This window comes from Myotis brandtii, unplaced genomic scaffold (assembly GCF_000412655.1).
Source record: "Myotis brandtii unplaced genomic scaffold, ASM41265v1 scaffold13, whole genome shotgun sequence".
NCBI lineage: Eukaryota > Metazoa > Chordata > Mammalia > Chiroptera > Vespertilionidae > Myotis > Myotis brandtii.
In genome coordinates, this window is record NW_005354595.1 from 4,962,418 (window position 1) to 4,984,959 (window position 22,542).

The 22,542-nt window shown below is 37.9% G+C and overlaps 1 protein-coding gene across 4 annotated transcripts in view; it reads right to left on the reverse strand.

Annotated features, from left to right (window-relative positions):
• FKTN (fukutin) overlaps window positions 1–21,827 on the reverse strand; it is a 31,164-nt gene extending 9,337 nt beyond the window's left edge. For all 4 annotated transcript variants that reach the window (XM_014534431.1, XM_014534432.1, XM_014534433.1 and 1 more), the window contains exons 1-6: window positions 21,520–21,827; window positions 17,948–18,007; window positions 14,086–14,289; window positions 10,356–10,633; window positions 9,333–9,465; window positions 5,245–5,374 (exon numbers count right to left, since the gene is read on the reverse strand). In XM_014534431.1, coding sequence (XP_014389917.1) covers window positions 5,245–5,374; window positions 9,333–9,465; window positions 10,356–10,633; window positions 14,086–14,289; window positions 17,948–18,007; window positions 21,520–21,624 — 910 coding nt within the window. In that variant the 5' untranslated portion in view covers window positions 21,625–21,827. The remainder of the gene's footprint in view (window positions 1–5,244; window positions 5,375–9,332; window positions 9,466–10,355; window positions 10,634–14,085; window positions 14,290–17,947; window positions 18,008–21,519) is intronic.
• Between the last annotated feature and the right edge of the window lie 715 nt (window positions 21,828–22,542).

The window sequence follows — 22,542 nt, forward strand, 5'->3', positions numbered from 1 at the left end:
CTGCAACCAGGGCATGTGCCCTGACTGGTCATTGAACCAGGTGACCTCTTGGTGCATGGGACAACACTCCACCAGCTGAGTCACACTGGCCAGGGCTTACTAAAATTATTTTAAAAAATTAAATCCTAAGATAAAATATGTGGTTATAGGACCCACCTGTTGAAGAATCTACCTTCCCTCCCTTCCTTCCCTTCCCTCCCTCCCTTCTTTCCTTTTACTAGTCTGAGCACTAAGCATCCTCAAAAACTTTCATAATGTATTTAAAATTTATCTTTATTGTTGAAAAGTATTACAGATATCCCCTTTGTGTGTTTTTTTCCCATTGACCCCCTCCACTCTGTACCTGCACCTCCCAGGCCTTCACCACTCTACTGTCTGTGTCCATGGGTTATGCATACTTATAGATATAAAAGTCTAAGTGACTGAATGACCGATCACTATGACATGCACTGACCACCAGGGGGCAGATGCTCAATGCAGGAGCTGCCCCCTGGTGGTCAGTGTGCTCCCACAGCAGGAGTGCTGCTCAGCTGACCAATGGGTGCCAGATGCCAGGCTCATGGCTGGCAAGCACAGCTGCGGCGACGTGAGCCTCTCCGGCCTCTGCGGCAGCGCTATCGAGTGACAGCGGTGGCAGGCGCAGCAGGGCTGGGATGAACGGGAGCGGTGCGGCACCCAACCCAGGCTCAAGTTCAGGCTCCTCCCCAGCTGCCTGCAGCTTCGCACACTACTACATTCCTCGGGGGATGTCAGACTGCTGGTTTTGGCCCAATCCCCAGAGGCCAGGGCCTGGATCAGGCCAAAACCAGCAGTCCGACATTCCCTGAGGGGTCCCAGATTGCAAGAGGGCTCAGGCCAGGCTGAGGAACCCCACCAGTGCACAAATCAGTGCACTGGGCCTCTAGTATATATATAAATTCCCCGGTTAATTGCTCCCCTCCCACACCCCTATCACCGCCTTCCCTCTGAAATTCATCAGTCTGTTCCATGCTTCTATGTCTCTGGTTCAATTTTATTTATCAGTTTATTTTGTTCATTAGATTCCAAAGTATTTTAATTTCTGAATAAACTATTAGCTTTAATAATCTTAACTGAGTCATCCATTTAAAAAAATTAAATTACTTTTGATAATGTTTAATCATAAACCTCTAATGATGAAGGCTGCCTTTAAGATAAGCTAAAAAAATATAATTTAGCCCAGCTGGTGTGGCTAAGTGGTTGAGTGTCGACCTATAAACTAGGAGTTCAGAGTTTGATTCCCAGTCAAGACACATGCCTGGGTTTTGGGGTTGATCCCCAGTGTGGGGTGTACAGGAGGCAGCCGATCAATGATTCTCTCTTGTCACTGATGTTTCTGTCTCCCTCTCCCTTCCACTCTGAAATCAATAAAAATATATTTTAAAGAAAAAAAATATATGTATATATGTACATATATACATAAAATTTAATTCTTTTGCTTAAATATCTCTTTACTGAACAGTAGTTCGTAGAACTTAAGAGTTCTGAACAGCTCATGTCCGATGGATCATAAAAAAAGAAGAGCAGTATCAACCTCAATTTTCAGCATGTCCAAAGGTATTTCTAGGTATTTACTATGTATCTACTTCTCAATCAGATGCTACAGTACTATTCTAAAAAACCCCACAAAATTTATACCTTAATATTGCTAAGAGTTTCTCAGTCTCCCCTATTATCCTTCGACACCTTCCATCCAAATTATTTAAAAAGTATATAAAGGCCTACGATTATCTTTGTAGGTATTGCCACTGGGCAATACTGTTTGGAATTCTAAACTTTCATTTTATTTTAACACCAGTGTTCCAGTGCACGGATTCGTGCACATTGAAAGGAAATTAATTAGAAAAAATATTTTAACATCGCTATTTGCCCTTTCTCTATAATAAAAGTGTCAACCAAATTCACGATCAACAATGACAGATAGAAACACTCGTGTGTGATTGGCACCAGTAAGAGCTTTATATGTATCGCACATGTGGGAGTCAACTTAGCCTTTTATACATATAGAATAAACTTGCTTAATTAGACCTGCTTTCTGATTTAGCTAAATTTTTTCCAGCCCAGTGAAGCACCCCAACTTCTCTTTCAGGTAATTGTCAGCAACACAGCAGTAATATCAACATGAAGCAGATTATTATTGTAGATCATGCAGGGAGAACCAAGGGTAAAATATTTAACTGCAGCAGTGTTTGACTATATTCTGTGCAGTGAGAAAACCTGAAGTCATTTTCAAGGTCCACCATTTCTTATTTCTTTTCAGTCGGGTCAAGTTTCTAAACTTTCTAAATCTCTGTTTTCTGGCTAATGAAAAGAAAATAGAATTCTACCAAGTCTCCTATCTACCTACTCCAGGACATCTGTGAGGATCAAATGAGATGAGGCACGGGAAAACATTTCACAGACATTTAGTTATAGTGTGATATGTTTCCACCTGGCTATAAAGCAAGCCGTGTTCCTGGGCTGAAGAAACTCCAAGGAGGCTAGTTGCTAGGGAGAGGAAGCTGGGCATTGCTATGTGATGTCATTACCTGGCACCCACAGCGACCATTTCTGGGCTGTGCTGTGGGCTGCATTTTGTGCCATGGGGTCTTGGCAGCATTGGCTGTGATTTGGTGGGGTGTTGCTCCTGGGTGGTGGCGGGGCCTGTGTCCCATTTGGGGGAAGCTGAGTGTTGGTTTGTCGGCGCCAGGTCTGTGGTACCGTTTATTTTTATTATTTATTTATTTATTTAAATATTTTATTGATTTTTTTACAGAGAGGAAGGGAGAGGGATAGAGAGATAGAAACATCGATGAGAGAGAAACATCAATCAGCTGCCTCCTGCACAACTCCTACTGGGGATGTGCCCGCAACCAAGGTACATGCCCTTGACCGGAATCGAACCTGGGACCTTTCAGTCCGCAGGCCAATGCCCTATCCACTGAGCCAAACTGGTTAGGGCCCGTTTATTTTTAAATGGCCAGTGTGCATCATGGCAGCTCCTGCATTGAGTGTCTGCCCCCCTGGTGGTCAGTGCATGTCATAGCTGCTGGTCAGAAGGACACTTAGCCTTTTAGATATATAGACTAGAGCCCAGTGCATGAAATTCGTGCACGGGGCCGGGGGGGAGGGGGGAGGATTGTCCCTCAGCCTGGCCTGCATCCTCTCGAAATCCAGGACTCCTCGGGGGATGTTGGGCCTAAACTGGCAGTTGGACATCCCTCTCCCAATCCGGGACACTGCATGCACCAGCAACCATACTTTTCATATCTTGCTGTTGTATGGGCAGCTACATATTTTTGCCCTGATTATAAAAAGTAGTACATAACATGATCCTTCTGAGGCAGTAGTACCATTTTCCCCATCTTATGGGTGGAAAAACTGAAGCAGAGAGAAGTTAAGTAATTGGCTTTGTCACAGAGTTATAAGTGTCAGAATCAGGGCTGACCAAAAATGTGCAAGCCAGAGTCCATGCATGTCATCGCTGCACCATCCTGATTTATCAGTGTTAGAGTAGCCTTTCCAGGTTTCAATTTTTAAATCTAAGAGACTAGAGTGGCGCAGCGGAAGCGTGCTGGGCCCATAAATCTAAGAGACTGTTCCCAATATATAGGGTAGGGTCCCTAGACCTGGCCAGTGATCAGGGCCATCTGTGGGGCGACCAGCAGGTGGGGCAATCGGGGGGCCCCCGCTGGCACCTGCCTTGGCTGGACTGGCACCACCCACTCGCCCAACCCACCCCCTGCTGCTGCTACAGGTTGGGGCCTGCAGGCTGGGGGCAGCTCTGTGTTGAGCGTCTGCCCTCTGGTGGTCAGTGTGCATCATAGTGACTGGTTGTTCCACCAGTCATTCCACCATTCGGTCGATTTGCATATTAGGCTTTTCGCTGCCGGTCACCTCCCTCTCAGGGGGCAGACGATCAACGCAGGAGCTGCCCCCAACTGGTGGTCAGTACTCGTCATAAAGACTGGTATTCCACTGTTGGTCAATTTGCATATTAGGGTTTTATTATATAGGATGGATCTTCAGAAGCCTAAGATGAGGGGAGGGGGTCTCACTGTAGTTTGAGAAAAATCTACAATCCACATTTGTAAAAGAATCATAAACTATTAAAAATGGAAGGCTCTTAAATATAATCTAATCCAACTCCCTCATTTCATAAATAAAAAAAACCATGTGGCTAAAATCTCAAAACACACCATGACAAATAATTAAGAAGTATTTTTGATGAAAATCAGTAAAACAATTTTGCTTCAAAAGTTAAACTTTAGAGCATATATCACATAAGTGTGTGAGATGTACTCCTTTTTGGCTTACTCTAGCTGTAAACTCCTTGTCGGGAAAAACCATGTGAATTTTCCACAAAGTCTAATAGACAGGCTAACCAAATATCCCAGTCTAGGCCTGTTGTCCAACATAATTATTATTATTTTTTTTTTTCAGGTGCAACATAATTATTAATGGGATTCCCTTTCACTTTCAAAGGTCTCTTGAGTTAGAAATAAATGATACGGAAATCCTATGGAAGCAGGAGCGAAATTAATTTTTGTACACATAGTTATAATCAAGAAAGAACACAGTTATAACTAACTACAGTTATAAACAAGAGGGAATAAAAACAACAACATTTACGATTCTAAAATTTGAAATTCCAAAGGAGTTTAATCCAATGCACAGTGGAAAGAGAGCCAGAAATCTTTCTCAGATTCTAACAGCAACTTGCCTAAGCGTCTACATTCCCCATCTCAGAATAATTAGAACATGCTAAGGTAGTGCTGCCCAATCAGTGATGCTACCGATGACCTGGAAAGGCTTGTGGAAGACCTTATGGCACTCCCCTCAGTCTTTATCTCAGTAGCAACTTTTGGTGCAAGTAAGTTGTTTGTATGATGTGTAAAGAAAATGAATAGTTTTTGTTTAAATGCAACAAATAATCTTTGGGATAGAAATAATAAAATGCTAATGTAAGGCTTACCTGAGAATCAAGTATACAGGTTCTGATATAAATTTTATACACATGAATTATAATTTTTGGTAAACACACATATGGCCTTCCTAACTCACTTTTATGCTTCTGAAATTAATTTCTTTAAAGAAATCAATAAATTCTTGCTCCATGCTCTATATTTATTCTATCTATAAATATGACACTTAAACTATCACTGATATTTTGCCATCTCAAGCAGTCATTCCTAAAGGGAAAGAGGGCAAAATGACACAAAGACAAATGTAAAGTAAGAATTTTACCTAGACAAGTCCCACTGCTCAGCCAGAACCGTACTCCCAATTTCTTTAATGTTTTGGCTGCAAGTTGCAACAATTCCTTTGCACTCTTCCGAAAGGCCACAGCTTCCACAGTGCTATCGTCAAGGTACTGCTACAGATATAATAAATGGTCAGCTATTATTGCCATTTCTAAATTGCTAGTAACATTTCTGTGACATCCAAGTTAAATTTGAAAATTAGCCCCATATATTTTTCTATTATAAAAATGAAGTTTCAGAGTTCTCTGTTAGTCACACATTTCTTTTATAAAATAAGACTACAGGAGTAGATTCTAGGAGACAAGTTAAAGGGGAGGAACACAACCAAGATGAGACTTACACCTTTATTAACTCCCTCCTATACATCACAATTTAGCAGGCTGGGCAAGTAGGGGAAAAGAAGGCTAATTCTGAGTGCTACCAGCATATCTGAAGCAAAATACAATCTGAGTCCAGGTGTCCAGATATTTCCACATTCCCTGCTTGTTTCTCACTGGAATTCAACAGACTGGAGCTCATTAATTATTTTTTGATAATTAACAAAATCAAGTTCAGAAAAAAATGTATGTTACCCTACTTCTAAACTTCTTGGTAGATTGAGAAAATAATTAAAACTAAACAAAGGAAGTCAGGAGAGCACTTCCTTCCCCCTCCACCCGCCAAACTATTCAAAACCAGAGCCATTAGGTGAGGCAGAGCCAGCAAGTGCACAGTGGTGGTCTGTTTAAGTATCAGAACCTGAGCCAGTGATGAGGGCTCCACATGGAGGCCTGTCCAGCGGGGGAGCCAGTGCCTGAGCAGGGTGAGAAGTGTGTCTGTGTAAGGGCAGTCCAGTGGGGGATAGCAACATCTCAGCAGGGAAAGGACAGCAGTCACACAGGAGAGGGGCAACAGAAATGATGGGAGATTCAACAAATAAGTACATAGATACGTTAAGGATAATAGAGTCAGGTTTCTCACTGTTTGAGAAGGGAATCACAAATATGGAAATAAATTAATTAGACTGGGGATATCAATGTGAATACACACATACACATACACATACACACTCTACTCCTGTCACCAGGAGAACCTGTGTGCAGCAAAACCCAAATAGCAACAAGCACAACTAGCATCCAGACTAAGAGAAATAGTTGATTCCAGGATTGTGGCAGGGAAATTTACAATACGAACCTAGTACATCTTGTGCCAAAAATAAGGAAGTGCTCAAAAAATGACAGAGACCCATCAAAATCACACAGAAGCCATTGGGAAGGGGTTCCCAATGGCAATATGGGACAATTATGAGACCAAAATAAATAATGAAAATTCATTGAAAGAATAGGAAACCATGAGTTCATACTGGTATAAACAAATAAATAAATTGAAAGTTTGATGATGATATTGACAATGTTTACATAGTTTTAAAGTACCTTCATGCCAAATACTATTAATTACAACGGTAAAAAATAGAAATTTCGCCCTAACAGTTTTGGCTCAGTGGATAGAGCGCCAGCCTGCGGACTGAAAGGTCCCAGGTTCGATTCTGGTCAAGGGCATGTACGTTGGTTGTGGGCACATCCCCAGTAGGGGGTGTGCAGGAGGCAGCTGATGATGTTTCTAACTTTCTATCCCTCTCCCTTCCTCTCTGTAAAAAATCAATAAAATATATATTTTTTAAAATAGAAATTTCACGGGGGTGAAGCCAAGTGCTCAACTTGAATGTCAACAGCAATGGAACATATCAAAGTTGTGCAGCACCTGGGAGGATATAATGAGAAGAGCATAGCATCACATCTGTGTGAGCCCAATAAAGCTTATAACCTGAATCTAACATGAGGAAGGACCAGACAAAACCCCAAATAAGGGACAATTTTTAAAACTCAAAAGTAACAAGGTCATGAAAGTCAAAAAAGGACTGTGAAACTGTCCCAGACTGGAGGAGACTAAAGAGACAAGGGAATTAAACACAATGTGATGCTAAACTGAATCCTTTTGTTATAAAGGTCATTATTAGGTTGGAACAATTAGAAAAACTTGAATGAGGATTAAATAATCTGTATGTTAATTTCCCAATGTTTGTATTAATACCTATAGAGAATATTCTTGCTTTTAGGAAATACTAAATTATTTGAAGTTATGGGGGATATGGTCTACAACTTACTCCCAAATGGTTTAGGAAAAAAAATTATCTGTATTATATTTGCAACTTTCCTAAAAGTTTGGGAATTATTATTTTTTAAAAAAGTTTGGAGGCTGCTTTTATGAGATTTTTAGATTAGTTGCTTGTTTTACACAGGACATTGCATTTAAGACTGTTTGGCGCCATCAAGTGCTCAAAGTTATGTATGTTTGCTTCCATTTGAAAACAGACCCTCCTTGTCTTTTAATTATGGTTTTAACTTAAGAAATGATGAAGAATGAAACATGTGAGAGGATAAAAAATTTAGAAAGTTATCCATCCAATCAGGCACTTTATATTAGTAATACCAATACACTAGCAGAATCACAAGTCTGTTTTGAAGCAGTGAAGGACACATAACATGGTGAAGAATGGATACAGAATTCCACCTGGTCATGTTACAAATATCAATCTCCAGACAGCATTGTAGTCTTGCTATGTGATGGTATTTAAACATAAAAACTATGAGGCTGTGATAAACGGATCAGCCCTCTGAACATTGGTCATCTATACTTTTTGCTCAAATGCTGATTTTTCCCCTCAAAATCTCAAAAGAATGAAAATATGCAATTAAAAAATATGACACTATCCCTATGATTTCTCAATAGTTTGAAACACTTAACATTTTACACTGCCTTCCCATAAAGATCTACAAATGAGTCTGGGCAAATGCTTGCTAGTAATAGAGTAGCTCTAATAAGTGTCCCTAAAAAAAAATCATTTAATTCAAATGAGCACATTCTTCTCCAGGCATTTTGCCATGATTGTACGATTTTTGTGTGTGCCAGGTACCATGCTAGATACTGGGGCTATGAAGGTGAGTAAAATAAGATGTCTGCCATCGAGAAGTGCATATGATCTAGTAGGGGACAAGACAGACATTCACAATTCACTGTCATAATTAGCATGCCAGAGTAGCTACCAGAACAAACTCCCTTAGTGCAGAAAGGGTGAACGGTCAAGTTCAAGCATCAGACCGCATCTCTTCTGCTTCTTGATACTACATGGGGCGGATATGATGGGCAGCACTTTAAGGAACAAGATTAGGAAGGCTCACTTGGGCCCTTAAGCCTAGGTCCTAGAGGTCAGCACAGCTGACCAGAAAAACCTCACATTTGCTGGTGCTGGGCACTTGACCAGTGATGATGTAGCTGGGACATTTTCCCATGCTGCTCCTGTCCCTGTGTACACACAAGGGAACCCCAGAAATAAAAAGCAGGTGGAAGAAGTAGGGTACCAAAACCCCACTGTGAATTTCACTGTTTTCCCATTATTTCTGTTTCATGTCATCTCTTAGAGCTGAACTTTCATGCCCTTCAAAATCATCTTTATATCCCCAGGGTCAGCAGAGTTCCTGGGAAATAGGCTTTCAATAAATGTTTATTGAGTTGAAAGCTAGGGCAGCAGAATAAAGTAAAGTTCAAAAGCACTTGGTCTTTGTGTAGCATTTATCTTAAAAAACCCTCATAAACACAAAAGTTTCATATTCAGTGTCAACCCTCTGAGAAAAACTGTATTTTCCATGAAATATTCTCTAAGATTTTTTCCCCATGGTCCATCTTCTGCAGTGGCTTCTTCCTCGTTGGAGTGCTTCAAGAACAGAATATGCCATAAAGTTTACAGGCTGTCCTAACTAAAATCAGAGGCCAGTGCTAAACCTACCAACGTCTACCCAAGTAAACGAGGTCTCCATACGTATCAAACCATATCAAATATTTTCTGAAGGTTAATGTTTAACCTACTTTTTAAAAAAATTAAAAGAAAATAATCTAGAAGAAAATAGATGAATCAAAAAAATGTTTTCTACCCATTTTCCATAAGTCCCTTTATTCCCATCCCTACCCCCAGAACTCTTAAAAACAAACACACTTCCTTTAATTTAAAAAGTATATTACTTGGTTATCTCTAACCTGAAAGAATGCCCGAGCTTCTTTATACCTACACTCAATAAACCTAGAGTGTGGTATTTCTTCTAGAAAGTGCATTGGATCTTTTGGAATGAGAACTTCTAGTCCATCAACAGTAATCTGTTGTAATTCTGGCCTGAAAAACAAAAGTTAAGATTTATTATAAGGATTTAACACAGAGTGAGTACTGGTAGCCTCCTCAAAATATACAACGTAAGCAAAATAGCTCAAAATCAAGCATATTTTCTTTTTTTTAAAAAAAATATATTTTATTGATTTTTTACAGAGAGGAAGGGAGAGGGATAGAGAGTTAGAAACATCAATGAGAGAGAAACATCGATCAGCTGCCTCCTGCACACTCCCTACTGGGGAGGGGCCCACACCAAGGTACATGCCCTTGACTGGAATCGAACCTGGGACCCTTCAGTCCGCAGGCCAACGCTCTATGCACTGAGCCAAACCAGTTAGGGCAAGCATATTTTCTTTAATTACCTCAGATATCACTTTTTCAGATCTACTCTCTTAGCAACTTTTAAATATTCAATGCAGCAGTGTTATCTATAGTCACCTTGCTGTACGTATATTATACCCCAAAACTTATTTCCCTCATAACTGGAAGTCTATTCCGTTTGACTACTTTTACTATGTAAGTTTGAAGTTTTGATAACTACAATCATAAGGTTTGCATTCTTTTATGCCTTGCTTCTGCCACTCAACAATGCAGGATTCATCTATGTTGTTGCACAGAGCACTAGTACATTCGTTTCTCTGCTCTACACTACTACTGGTTGTATAAATATAGAATGATTTGTTTGGGGGCATTAAGAAGAATGTTGCTATGAACATATTTATATATATTTCCTGGTGCATTTGTGCGGGAGCTTCTTCCTGTTGAATATTAACATTTCAAAACTGAGTTATGTGAACTACATATTAGATGCAATTACTAAATGTAAAAAAAAAAAAATAATAATTCATGACTGGACGATATAGGTTTCACATGTCCCCTTCAGACCCTGAATTTACCTGTCGAAAGCTCCTGGATAACGACCAAACTGTAACTTTCGAAAAGGAACAAACTTCTTGTCGATGTTTCCTTTGAGGCGCAGATGGCCATGCCAGAGGTAGTTGCCACTCCTCTCGTGAAAGACCACCACGTGAATGGCGTGCGTGGCCAGTTTACAGATGTAGTGCAGGGGGATTTCAGTTCCAGAAAGTGAGTCTATCCCATCCAGCCGGGGATCTTTGCTCTCGATCTTCAGGCACTGAAATCCCATGTTTTCAGCTATCCGAAACCAGCCTTCCTAAAACCAAAGAAACATCAAGCATGAATATTTAAAACCAAGTACTAGCAGCAAAACTAAAATGATTTATACTGAATTAAGCCATACATATTTTTGTGCTAATCTGTTCTTTGCCAGAAGATTTGAAAATGAGGGTGGTGAGGGGAAGGAGATAGTGGGAGAAAAAAGAAAAGTAAGAAGAGAGAAACTAAGTAGCTTGGAAGACATGTTCAAAGACTCTCTTCACGAAAATAAATATAAAATTTTTCCTTGAAATGAGAATGCTCATTTTAGTGGTTTCTGATTAGTATCTATAAAATAAATGTTAGGATAGCACTTAAACTAGTAATTCTCAATTTAACTTCTAATAACCTTTATCTTTAAACGTACTTGAGAAAAGTATACTTTCGTCCTATAGTTTATATCCTGAAGAAGCCCATTATAATGCAAATCAATAGAAAACAGACTAAGACATACTATAAAACAAAGTGCATTTTCCAACATCATTAGTTACTAAGGCCCGGTGCACAAATTCGTGCACCGGTGGGGTCCCTTAACCTGGCCTGTGCCCTCTTGCAATGTGGGACCCCTCGGGGGATGTTGGGAGAGCCAGTTTTGGCTCGATCCCTGCAGGCCAGGCCGAGGGACCCCACTGGTGCACGAATCTGTGCACCAGGCCTCTAGCATGCATGTAAGATCTTTGGTTAATCTCTTCCTGCCCTCCCCTCTCCCCCTTTCCCTCTGAGATTCATTAATCTGTTCCATGTTTCCATGCCTGTGTGTTGAGCATCTTCCCCTTGATGGTCAGTGTGCGTCATAGTGACTGGTTGAATGGTTGGACACTTAGCATATCAGGTTTTTATTATATAGGATAACATAAATCTCACAAGACAAGACTAATGTAGATGGTAGATTCTTAGTCCTAATCTCAATAACCAGTGCTATAGATGATTAAACAGTGTTAATGATGAAGAACACCTTACATTTGAATAGAATTTATAATATTCAAGGAACTTTTATAAACATTATTGCATTTATTTATGACATCTATCCTCTAAAGTAAGTAGCAGAGGTATTATAAAGAAGCAGACTCACAGAGCTCTGAAAAAAAAAAACACACCAAAATTAATAATACCAGCATTTATGTATTATCCAACCAAATCCAAGGTTCATTCACTCTGTAGCACTACCTTGATAGTCTATATTTATACAATGTGTACAAAGCTCATTCACAATCATTATCTCATCTGAGGCCCACAAAACGATGTGAGGTCAGCAAGGAAGATGTTTTGCCTCCTCTACAGTTAAGGAAAACGAGCTCTAAGTGATAATACCAGACATTAAAGTTATTAAATGGTGGAGCTGTGTCAGGAAGTTTGCATGTTTCAAGAGGACTGTATTCACATCACTTATCACCTTTGAACATTGTCATTTGGATTAGATGTAGCCTCATCTATACTCTTGTAACACACAAACCCCTATCATAGTATTAACTATAGTTTTTAAAACTATTTGTTTAAACTCCATTAACAGACCAAGTTCCCCAACCATAGCAATCAACAGAGTGGCTAGTACCCAGCAGGTACTCAATAAATATTTGTTGTTGTTTATGTTATTAAATGAGAGAAAGAGTGATAATTTTAGTAGAATGCTAACTAGTACCGTAACAACTGTCTTCTCCTTTCTAGATATAGAGCTAATTTGTGTTCTGGACAAAGGAATGTGGATGGATGTATCACACACCACTTCCAGGCCTGGCTTTACAATATCCCGTAAGTTCTTCCATGTGTTCCCTGTTCCAACGGCATGTAGGAAAGCAAAGAACTCCAAGGTGGAAAAGCCACACAAAGGAAACAGCATGGATCTCTAAGTCACTGCTCAGAGGAAAGGTGTCCAGGAATCTCCCTGACCAAGAATAACTCATAACTTAAATATGTAATATTAAAAAACAGAAGCATAAACATTTCATTTATAAATGATAAGGTAAAGTAGACAGGTGAAAGCGGCTGGTTCTAGGAGTGCGAATAACGGCTGAGGAGAGAAGAGGCAGATATCACTCTTTTTCATCATGAGCTTCCCATTACTATCTGATTTTTTTAAACATAGCTCTAGCATAATTGTGATTAAGAACTAAAAATTACATTTAAAATACCATGTCCTAAATTTTCTATAAGTTTAAATATTTTCAAAATATAGAGTTGAAAATAAATAAAACTCTTAGACCACTGTGAGGCACACACACACACAAAATATAGAGAGTTGAGAGGAAAGAAAAAACAAGAACTGTAAGCTGGAAATAAGTCAAGGTTCATTCTCTTGAGGCCCTGGGTAAGAGTGTGGGCTTCTCCTGCTTTCCTGGACCACATCGCCACCCTGAAGGGTAGCCCACCTGTTACAGGTCACACAACGGAACAGATTCCACTGCACAATTAGTGCACATGCCATCACGGGTGGCTGACTAACTAGTTGAGTTCATTTAATCTGATGCTAATTTTTGCATTCTTACTTGAAGAACTCCTCAGAATAAAAATTAGTAAAGCTGGGAAGTTAGACAGTTAGAGGTATTCAAAATAAAGAAGTAAGCAAAGTCTTGGCTTGTTTGAGATTTTTTTTCTTTTTACTGTGTGACTTTACATGTAAGTTTGAATTTTTGGAGACATCTAAGAAGCACCCCACTTGAGTATCAAACAAGTACTGTGCATTTACAAAGTGGAAAGAATGGTGCTATAGGTTAGGGATACCACCTTCACATACACCTCGTGTGGCAGATACTAACAATTCATCACCAAATCCCTTCCTACTTGCCAGCCTACACTGATGGGAAGGCTGAAAACCTGGCTTTTTAGCCTCCTTCACAACAAGGAGACATATGAATATATAGTAGTTCTGGGCCGAGAGCCATAAATAGTTCACCAGAAGCTTCTGAGAAAATTTCTACTTCTAAAGATGGACAGTATCACCATCCCTTGCTGTTACCTTCCGGCCTTGAACTTGAACCTGGTGTCTGAGAGCTAGGACAGCTGTCCCGTGAAGGTGAGAGAAAGGAAGAATGAACTTCAGTGATGCAAGGCCTGATGCCAGTGGCCACCAACAGCCACCAACCTTTATACAAGAAAAATAAATTCCCTATTCACTTAAGCTATTATTTTTTCTAATTTTTTTTTATTTCAATTACCGTTGATATTCAGTATTATATGAGTTTCAGGTGGCCAGCATAGTGGTTAGACATTTATGTAACTTATGAAGTGATCCCTTGATAAGTCTATACCTCCCTGACACCACACACAGTTATTAAAATATTATTGACTATATTTCTATGCTTAAGCTGTTATTCTCTTATTACTTACAGCTGGAAATATTCCTAACACAATTTATAAAAAGCTTTAAAATTTTGTAAATGTTTTACATTTTAAACTAGTATTATCATATTATTTTGTAAAGACATTCCATTATCTGAAAGCAAATCATCTTACCTCATTCTTCCACAGGTGATACTGTAGAGCAAAGGCAGTAAAGTCTCTTGGAACACAGAAAAAGTTGCATTCTGAAGTGGAGCCATGAGAAGTATTTTTTACTTGTTCCAAGTTTTTATTAATCAATTCCAGAATCAAAGGATCAATAAGGAACACGGGTACATTTTGGCTCGATGTTAGCATAATAAACTTTTTAACTGCACGCTGTTTGAGAGGAAAAGAATCTCCTTAATTCTACTAAACCAATACAATAATCAAATCTCTTATTAAATTGTATTCATTGATTTTATAAGTATGTATAGAATGTTTTCTCAGTAGACACCATCCTTATTAATTAAAATAATAATAATACACAGTTTCTATAGTCTATTAAGGAAGATGAACAGATATTTATAAAGCAAAATAAAATACATGCAATATTTTATAAGGTACAGAACAGTAAGCTACTAATTAATTGTAAACAAAAGGACAAGAAAATCTTTATAGAGAAAGTGGTATCAGAGATGAAACTTCAAGCTTACACATTTTTCTCTTGGTATTATTAGCTAAATCTTTTCAAGCAAAAGTGGAAGATAAGATACCAGATCTGTCAACCTTTAAAAACAAAAAATCAATTGTATGTGCATACTGCTTAATAATCTTTCTAAACAAATACCTCAATTAAAATATATTGCCAACTTGACCATCCCCATATACAATTCAACTTTCTAATTATTCTGCAATATTTTTAGACATTTTTGTGCTGGGTAGTAAGTAGTCCTCTACTGAAAAAATAAATTTTAAAATTAGAATAGAAACAGACTAAATCACACTGAGTACCTAAGAGGAGCAAACAGTAGCAAATAGTAAATACTCAGAGTAAATAATACCTAAGAGTAGCAAAAATAAATAGAATAAAGGGTGTGTACATTATAGCTTAAAAGCTTACTTCAGTGCAAGCAATTATGATCTCAAAGAAATGTATGCCCTTCAAAAAAGAAAGAAAATTATAGACTGCCAGCCTTCATGAACATAAATACAAAAATACTTAACAAGATATTGAAAATCAATTCCAGTCGTTTTTTAAAAAAAGACGAGAAAAAAAAAAGTAAATATCATGATCAAGTAGAATTTATGCCAGGAAAAAAAGACAGCATTTGAAAATCAATTAATGAAACTCTTCATATCAACAGAATAAAGGGAGAAAAATCTATAAGAATTTTAATACAGAAAAAGTATTTGACAAAATTCAATACCTATTAACAATTAAGAACTCTCAGCAAATCAGGAATAGAACACTTCCTTAATTTGATAAAAGGTATGAACCAAAAATCTATTATTGAGTTGTAGAAGTTCTTTATTTATCATTGATACTAGTTTTTTGTCCAATATGTTTTGCAAATATTTTTAGTCTTTGGCACATCTATTCATTTTCTTAATGCTGTCTTTTGATAAGAAGTTTTAAATGTTGATAGTCTGATTTTTTTTTCTTTTTGGTTCTTGCTTTTTGTGCTTTACACTAGGAGAATAAAAGAGAAAAAAATGGTTTTGAAAGAAAGATGATGAGATGACAGACACTAGTACAAATAAAGTGCTTAATAAATGTTGAATGAATCTCTTTCAGCTTGGTGTTAAATACAAACATGATGAACACATATATGGCTTCATTATGATTATTAATATAAATGTAGATTAGAGCAGGCTCAAAGATTCACCTTCAAAATCCGACTTCCAGGTTGCTATCAATGAAATCACCAATGCTCCTTGGAAACAGATGTGCAATGGACTCTAAATCCAATTAATTCTAAATCAACATGACTATTATCATCTGGCCTTCAGTATTCAGTTTGTTTACAAGAAAGAAAAATGTCTTGTTGAAAACAGGACACTAGGATAGCCTGCCTATTCATCTGCCAGTGTATACAATTTTATCAGAACCTGAGTGGTTTGGTGGGACTTGTTCTTAGTGAAAGGCTAGGTCCTAATAATTCATTCTAGAATTTTATAAGGGCTCAGTATTATACTTATTGATCAGATTTCAATAAGTACCTTTTATTCCTTCTAAAATATTAGAATAAAAGTATTTCAGTACTTCTTTCCCTGTGATTTTGCAACTATTATAAAGAGTGATTTTTAGTACTGTGGGCTGCTCTCTAGGTTTTTGTTCATGTACCTTGAAGTAAACCCTTTTTAAAAAAATCCATTATTTTCTTCCATCTCAAGAATCATTCCCTGAATGAAAAGGATGGGGCTGCCCTACTTTTTCCTGTTATGTTAAGCTTTAAATGATTCACAAATCCCATTAAAAAAATATATCAGTGAATCTGCACCCCTGCTGACTGCTTTATATACCAAAGGTTTCGGAAATGTTGTTGGTTAATCTGGACAGAGTAAAAGCTTCTATCTCACTGATGCTATTTCAGCTTTAAAACATTTTCTGAACATGCTCTTTCAATTTACATATGAGGACTCTTAATAAATGGCAAACCTGGAAAGTATATATAACCAAAGTATCATCATACTTTAGAATGTTAAAATTTATGATAGAGAATCCCCATTATCTTCAGATGGGTATATTTCCCAGCTGCTAAATACAGAATTTCAAATTTCAACACATTATTTCACTCACAGGACAATAAACCTGGTCCAAGTATATTATATATGTGTTTTTCTCAAGGGTGGGATGAGGAAGAGTAGGGCTAGACGGAATGCACAAAATGCCCCTTTTTATTTCCTCTGCTAGAGTCTTTACAACTGTGACTGGGGAGCATTCACTCCAAGTGTACCATACTTCCCTTTCCCTCAGACTAGCCTAAGTACACAGAGCAGAACATCTGCTATGTTCAATAACTAAAAGTTCACATTGAAATATCTACCTATGGTGTCAGGTGGGTGCTACACTTATCAGGGGGGTCACTTTGTAAGTTATATCACTATCTAACCACTAAGCTGTACACATGAAACTAATATAATATTGAATGTGAACTGTAATTGAAATATTGTTTTTAATGTTTTAAAGTTCACACTGATACTTCTAGACTTGATAGTTGAGGAACCTAATAATAGAATATCTCAGACTTTACCCTTGAAACAGTTCAAATCCAATTGGTGCCACCAATGACCTAAAATTATCACTAATACTTTATTGCTGCTGATGACTTGAAAGCCTACTTCTAAGCTACAGCTTTTCATGTTTCTGGTTAAACAGAAGCCAAAGACTGAGAAATATCTGGTCATATCCAAAATGTATACTAACAGGATAAATTTAATTTTGTATTAGTAACCTAGCATTGTTTTTCATTCTAAGTTTAGGAAAAAAAAAAGGGTAAGCAATTATGTTTTATAAATGTGTAGACTCTGAAATTAATAAACCAAAACAGGGATATATTGTAATATTGCTAGTTTCCCTTATCTTATAAAGGAAACATGTTGAATAGGTTTTTATTCCTAATCATTATTTTATAGTTCAATTCTTTTTTTTTAAATTTACAAATATTTAGTGGGGGAAATGTTTTTCTTTTTATAGTTCAATTCTTAATAACATATTTATTCATTTGGGGAAGCACTATAGCTCAGTAAATGAGGGTTTGGGAGGCAAACAGAATCTGGACTCAGTCACTTACTAACAACCTAACCTGACTCTTTCTCAGTGAACTAAGGATAACAATGTACTGACTTGTTAGAGTTTCCATGAGGACTAAATGAGATACTGCATATAAAGCACTTGGCATAGGGCCTGCCCCTTCCCCTTGACCACCTACCCCCACTCCTCACCAAGGTAGCTATTATCACTGTCATCATTCAGCAAATACTTATTGAGTATATAAATGAATAAACTAAAATGAACATTGTAGTTAAGGAATTTCTTGCTTATTGTACATACCCACTGTATGCTATCAAATCCAATTCGGCTTCCTTTGGATTTTGATAAACCAGCTCCATTCTAGGAAGATAACAAAAGAACATTTTGGTAAGTTCAGTAACCAGCAAGAAACATTACATTTAGGGGAGGCATGAGATTCAAACTGCGTAATTGGTTCATAGTCTATAATAATAAAAGTGTAATATGCTAATTAGAACGGAGGACCTTCCAGACAAAGCCAGGGCTGTGAGGGAAGCTCGGGTCCCGGATGCCTGCCAGCAGCCAGAGGGAAGCCTGGGTCCCGGGTGCCAGAGGGAAGCTGGTGTCGGCAGTCAGGGGAAGGAAGGCCTACTCTTGCACGAATTTCATGCATCGGGCTCTAGTCATTAATAGGCATTCAGCAAATATCTATTTTCATAGAGTTATGAGCCAAGAATTCTATAATTATACATCTATCCAAGATAGAAAACAATGACAGATTGCAATAAGCTAATTAAGTTGTTAAACAATAAAATATACATGGCCAACATCTCCAAACTAATTAATTTCCATCAATAAATAGCAAACTTTTTGCTATTCTAAATCTCTTTTGGGGGATTAGGATTTTTCCATTTAGCTCTACATCCCTAAGTTCAGCTTATCTCCACACAATGAGTTAGTGTTAGGACACCTTGGCAAAATGGTAAGAAAGTATAATAATATTTATGAGCAGCTCCTAAGTGTACTGTGTTTGACACTTCCATACATGAATAATGTACTCTCATCTATCCCACATAACAATCCTGCACAGTAGGCATTGTTTCTTTTTCACAGCTCCAATGCCCATACTTTTCCTAACATACATCATAATTTCAAATGTTGAGGTTGTTTTTTATTTTTTTAAAATATATTTTTATTGATTTCAGAGAGGAAGAGAGAGAGAGAGAGAGAACAGAGACAGAGACAGACAGGGAGAGAGGGAGAGAGATAGAGAGACAGAGGGAAACATCAATGATGAGAGAGAATCATTGATTGGCTGCCTCCTGCACGCCCCCTACTGGGGATGGAGCCAACAACCTGGGAATGTGCCCTGACCAGGAATCGAACCATGACCTCCTGGTTCATAGGTCAATGCTCAACCACTGAGCCAAGCTGGCTGGGCAAATGTTGAGGTTTTTAAAAAAATGTTTTTTAAAATACTCAGGCCTAAAGAATCAGTTTTCATCAGATAAGCCCCAAAATACTTTGAAAGTAACAGGAAAAAGAATGTCTAATGTCTAGAGACAAGAGAGAAACTGTTTCAAGCTCAAAGAAGATCCAAGAGGTTTCTTATGTCTTGAATGTGTTCTTTCTCTACAAGGTATAAAAGGGAGGATATTGAAGAACAATTAGAATAGTCTCACCCTAAAAATGAAATGTGCTCCATGTTTCTAAAAAGACTCATCTCACCTTAAACCACAAACTAACTCAAGGGCAGGGAGGAAATCCAATTCACCTTTGCATTGCCATGTCTATCATGGTGCCTGGTAATTAGTAAATGCTCAATAAAAGTTTGTTAAATGGAGGGAAGGAGGGAAGAAAGGAAGGAGGGATATACTGAGTAATTAAAGCAGGGTCAGAACTGGTCTCTCCTCACAAGCTCAGCAATTTAGACAGTAACATTTTAATAGCAAGGGATAGTTGAGAAAAAACCAACAAAGAGGCAGCTCTATAATTCCCATCAGTATAAAAACAGGATATTGCCCTAACCCAGTGACGGCGAACCTTTTGAGCTCGGCGTGTCAGCATTTTGAAAAACCCTAACTTAACTTTGGTGCCGTGTCACATATAGAATTTTTTTTATATTTGCAACCATAGTAAAACAAAGACTTACATTTTTGATATTTATTTTATATATTTAAATGCCATTTAACAAAGAAAAATCAACCAAAAAAATGAGTCCGCGTGTCATCTCTGACACGCGTGTCATAGGTTCGCCATCACTGCCCTAACCGGTTTGGCTCAATGGATAGAGCGTCGGCCTGCGGACTCAAGGGTCCCAGGTTTGATTCCGGTCAAGGGAATGTACCTTGGTTGCGGGCACATACCCAGTAGGGAGTGTGCAGGAGGCAGCTGATTGATTTCTCTCTCATCGATGTTTCTAATTCTCTATCCTTCTCCCTTCCTCTCTGTAAAAAATCAATAAAATATATATTAAAAAAAAATAAATAAAAATAAAAACAGAATATTATCCCCCCTTTCTTAAAACAATTTTTTAAAAAACCCTCTTGACTTCTCTTTTCCCAACTAACAATTTTCTGTCCTTTATAGCAAAACTCTGAATGGCTGTGTGTTTTCATTGCCTCTAATTGCTCTCCTTCCACGAATTCACTTGAGCTTAAATTCACTCTGGACTTGTCTTATTTTCTCTATCAAGAATTGCTGTTCGCTCTGCCTCTCTTAAACATTGCATTAACGTGGCCCTCAGGATCCCCATACGCTTGGTCTCCCTGCTATTCTCTCTGGCTACTCCTTCTGAGCCTCATTTCCTGTTCTTACCACCTTCCTGACATGCTGGAGGCTACCAAAGCTCAGACCATGAAACTTTCCTCTCTCATTCACTCTACGTTCACTTCCTTGGTAACCTGTCTACTCCCATGGCTTTAAATACCACCTCCCAATTAATATTCCCAACTAGACCAGTTCTTTGAAATCCAAACTTATATACCCATTGTCTATTCACTTGGATGTCAAATAGGCATCTCAAGCTTTACATGTGCAAAAAAAACCCCTTCTGATCATCACTATTCCTCAGTTTCTCCTAGTCTTTCCCATCTCAGTAAACAGCTTCTACTTTCCAATTATCTAGACCAAAAATACTATAGTTCCCCAATCTTTTCTGCCTTTCATATCCTACACCTTGCCCACTAACAAGTCCTGATAGCTCTTCTTTCCACTTCTCCACCACCAGCACTCTACTCCAAGACATCAGCACCTCATGTAAATTACTAGAATCACCCTCTAACTCAGCAGTTCTCAACCTGTGGGTCGCGACCCCTGGGGGGGGGGTCGAATGACCCTTTCATAGGGGTCGCCGAAGACCATCGGAAAACACATATATAATTACATATTGTTTTTGTGATTAATCACTATGCTTTATGTTCAATTTGTAACAATGAAATTGGGGGTCACCACAACATGAGGAACTGTATTAAAGGGTCGCGGCATTAGGAAGGTTGAGAACCACTGCAGTCTAACTGCTCTGTGTTTCGGGTCCTGCTCCTACAATCTATTTCCACAGAGATGTTCTATCAAACTTATTTATCATTGATTTCTTTTCCATGAGAGGCAATCTGTTTAGAAGAATAAGACTTTTTATATAACTACATCAGAAAACTCCAATAGATTAAACATCACTAAAGCCTGGCACCTTTGACTTTTAGTATGTTGTTAGAATAACATTTAATTGCAATTTTGAGTTGCTTGCTATACCCACAAAGATGGAAATTGCAGTAAGAAATATTTCTGCAAAGATTTGAAAAACTGTGATTAATTTATGTGCTGCACAAGGGAAGTATTTAGGAAAACATACAGCTAAAATGATGCCTAATGATGAGAAAAGAGAAAAAAATTACCTTTGCTGATAAATAGTGCTTGTAGTAGTACAACTGAAATAACAGAAACGCAGAACTTGTCAAAGTTAAAAGCGCCAAAATCACGTTCTTATTGATTCTATTCATCAGTCTGTGGTGCTCACTTGGTTGACTTTCGAAAGTAACCCAGTTGGTTTCATCTTTTTGGATGAGAAGATAATCTTGTTTTTCATGAACAAAAAGATATTTCTAAAGAGGAGACAAAAATCTGTTTTTAATTTTTCACCTCTAATAACCAACAACTTAAGAAAAAGTTATCTAAAGCTCTATAGAACAGTCTTTGATTTGGTAATTTCCTATCCTGAAGAAATAATCAGTTCTGAGATAAAACATGAAAGAACAAAAATGTTTATCATGACATTCTTTACAACTGCAAATAACAAAAACCATAAGCAAGATCTGTATAAAAACTGACCAACAGAGATTAGGGGCTTCTCCCCCACAGTTCCTGACTCAGTAGATCTGGTGTGGGACCTCTGAATTTACATTTCTGACAAGTTCTAGATGCTGCTGCTGCTGACCATGCTGAGAACCACTTCCACAGGTAGAAGAAACCAAGGAAGTTTTGGTCAAGGAACATCATCTGTAGGATAGTTCTTTGTTGTTTCTTGTCATCTAGGTAGGATGTGATCAGTGTTTACAAATATCCCATGTATGTTTTCAGTTTTTGCAAGTGTAAAGGCCATGAGAAAAATTTTTGTTCTTTCATCTTTAGACCCATCTGATTATTTCTTTAGGACAAGAAATTTAATATCATTCTACTTTTTCTTACCACTTCTCCACTGTTTGATTTTGGTTAAATATATTTAGTTCTTCAAAGGTTTATCTTTATTCCTTTAAATATACTAACACCTCTATTACTTGATGTCTAAACTTTATGGTTTTTGTTCTCTAGCTAAAAATAAGAGGAAACAGCAAATTTAAACTACCTCCTACCTTCTCTTTCAATCCTGAATTTTATTAGTTATTTTTACCTTGTTACAATTCTATTATATTCTACTAGAG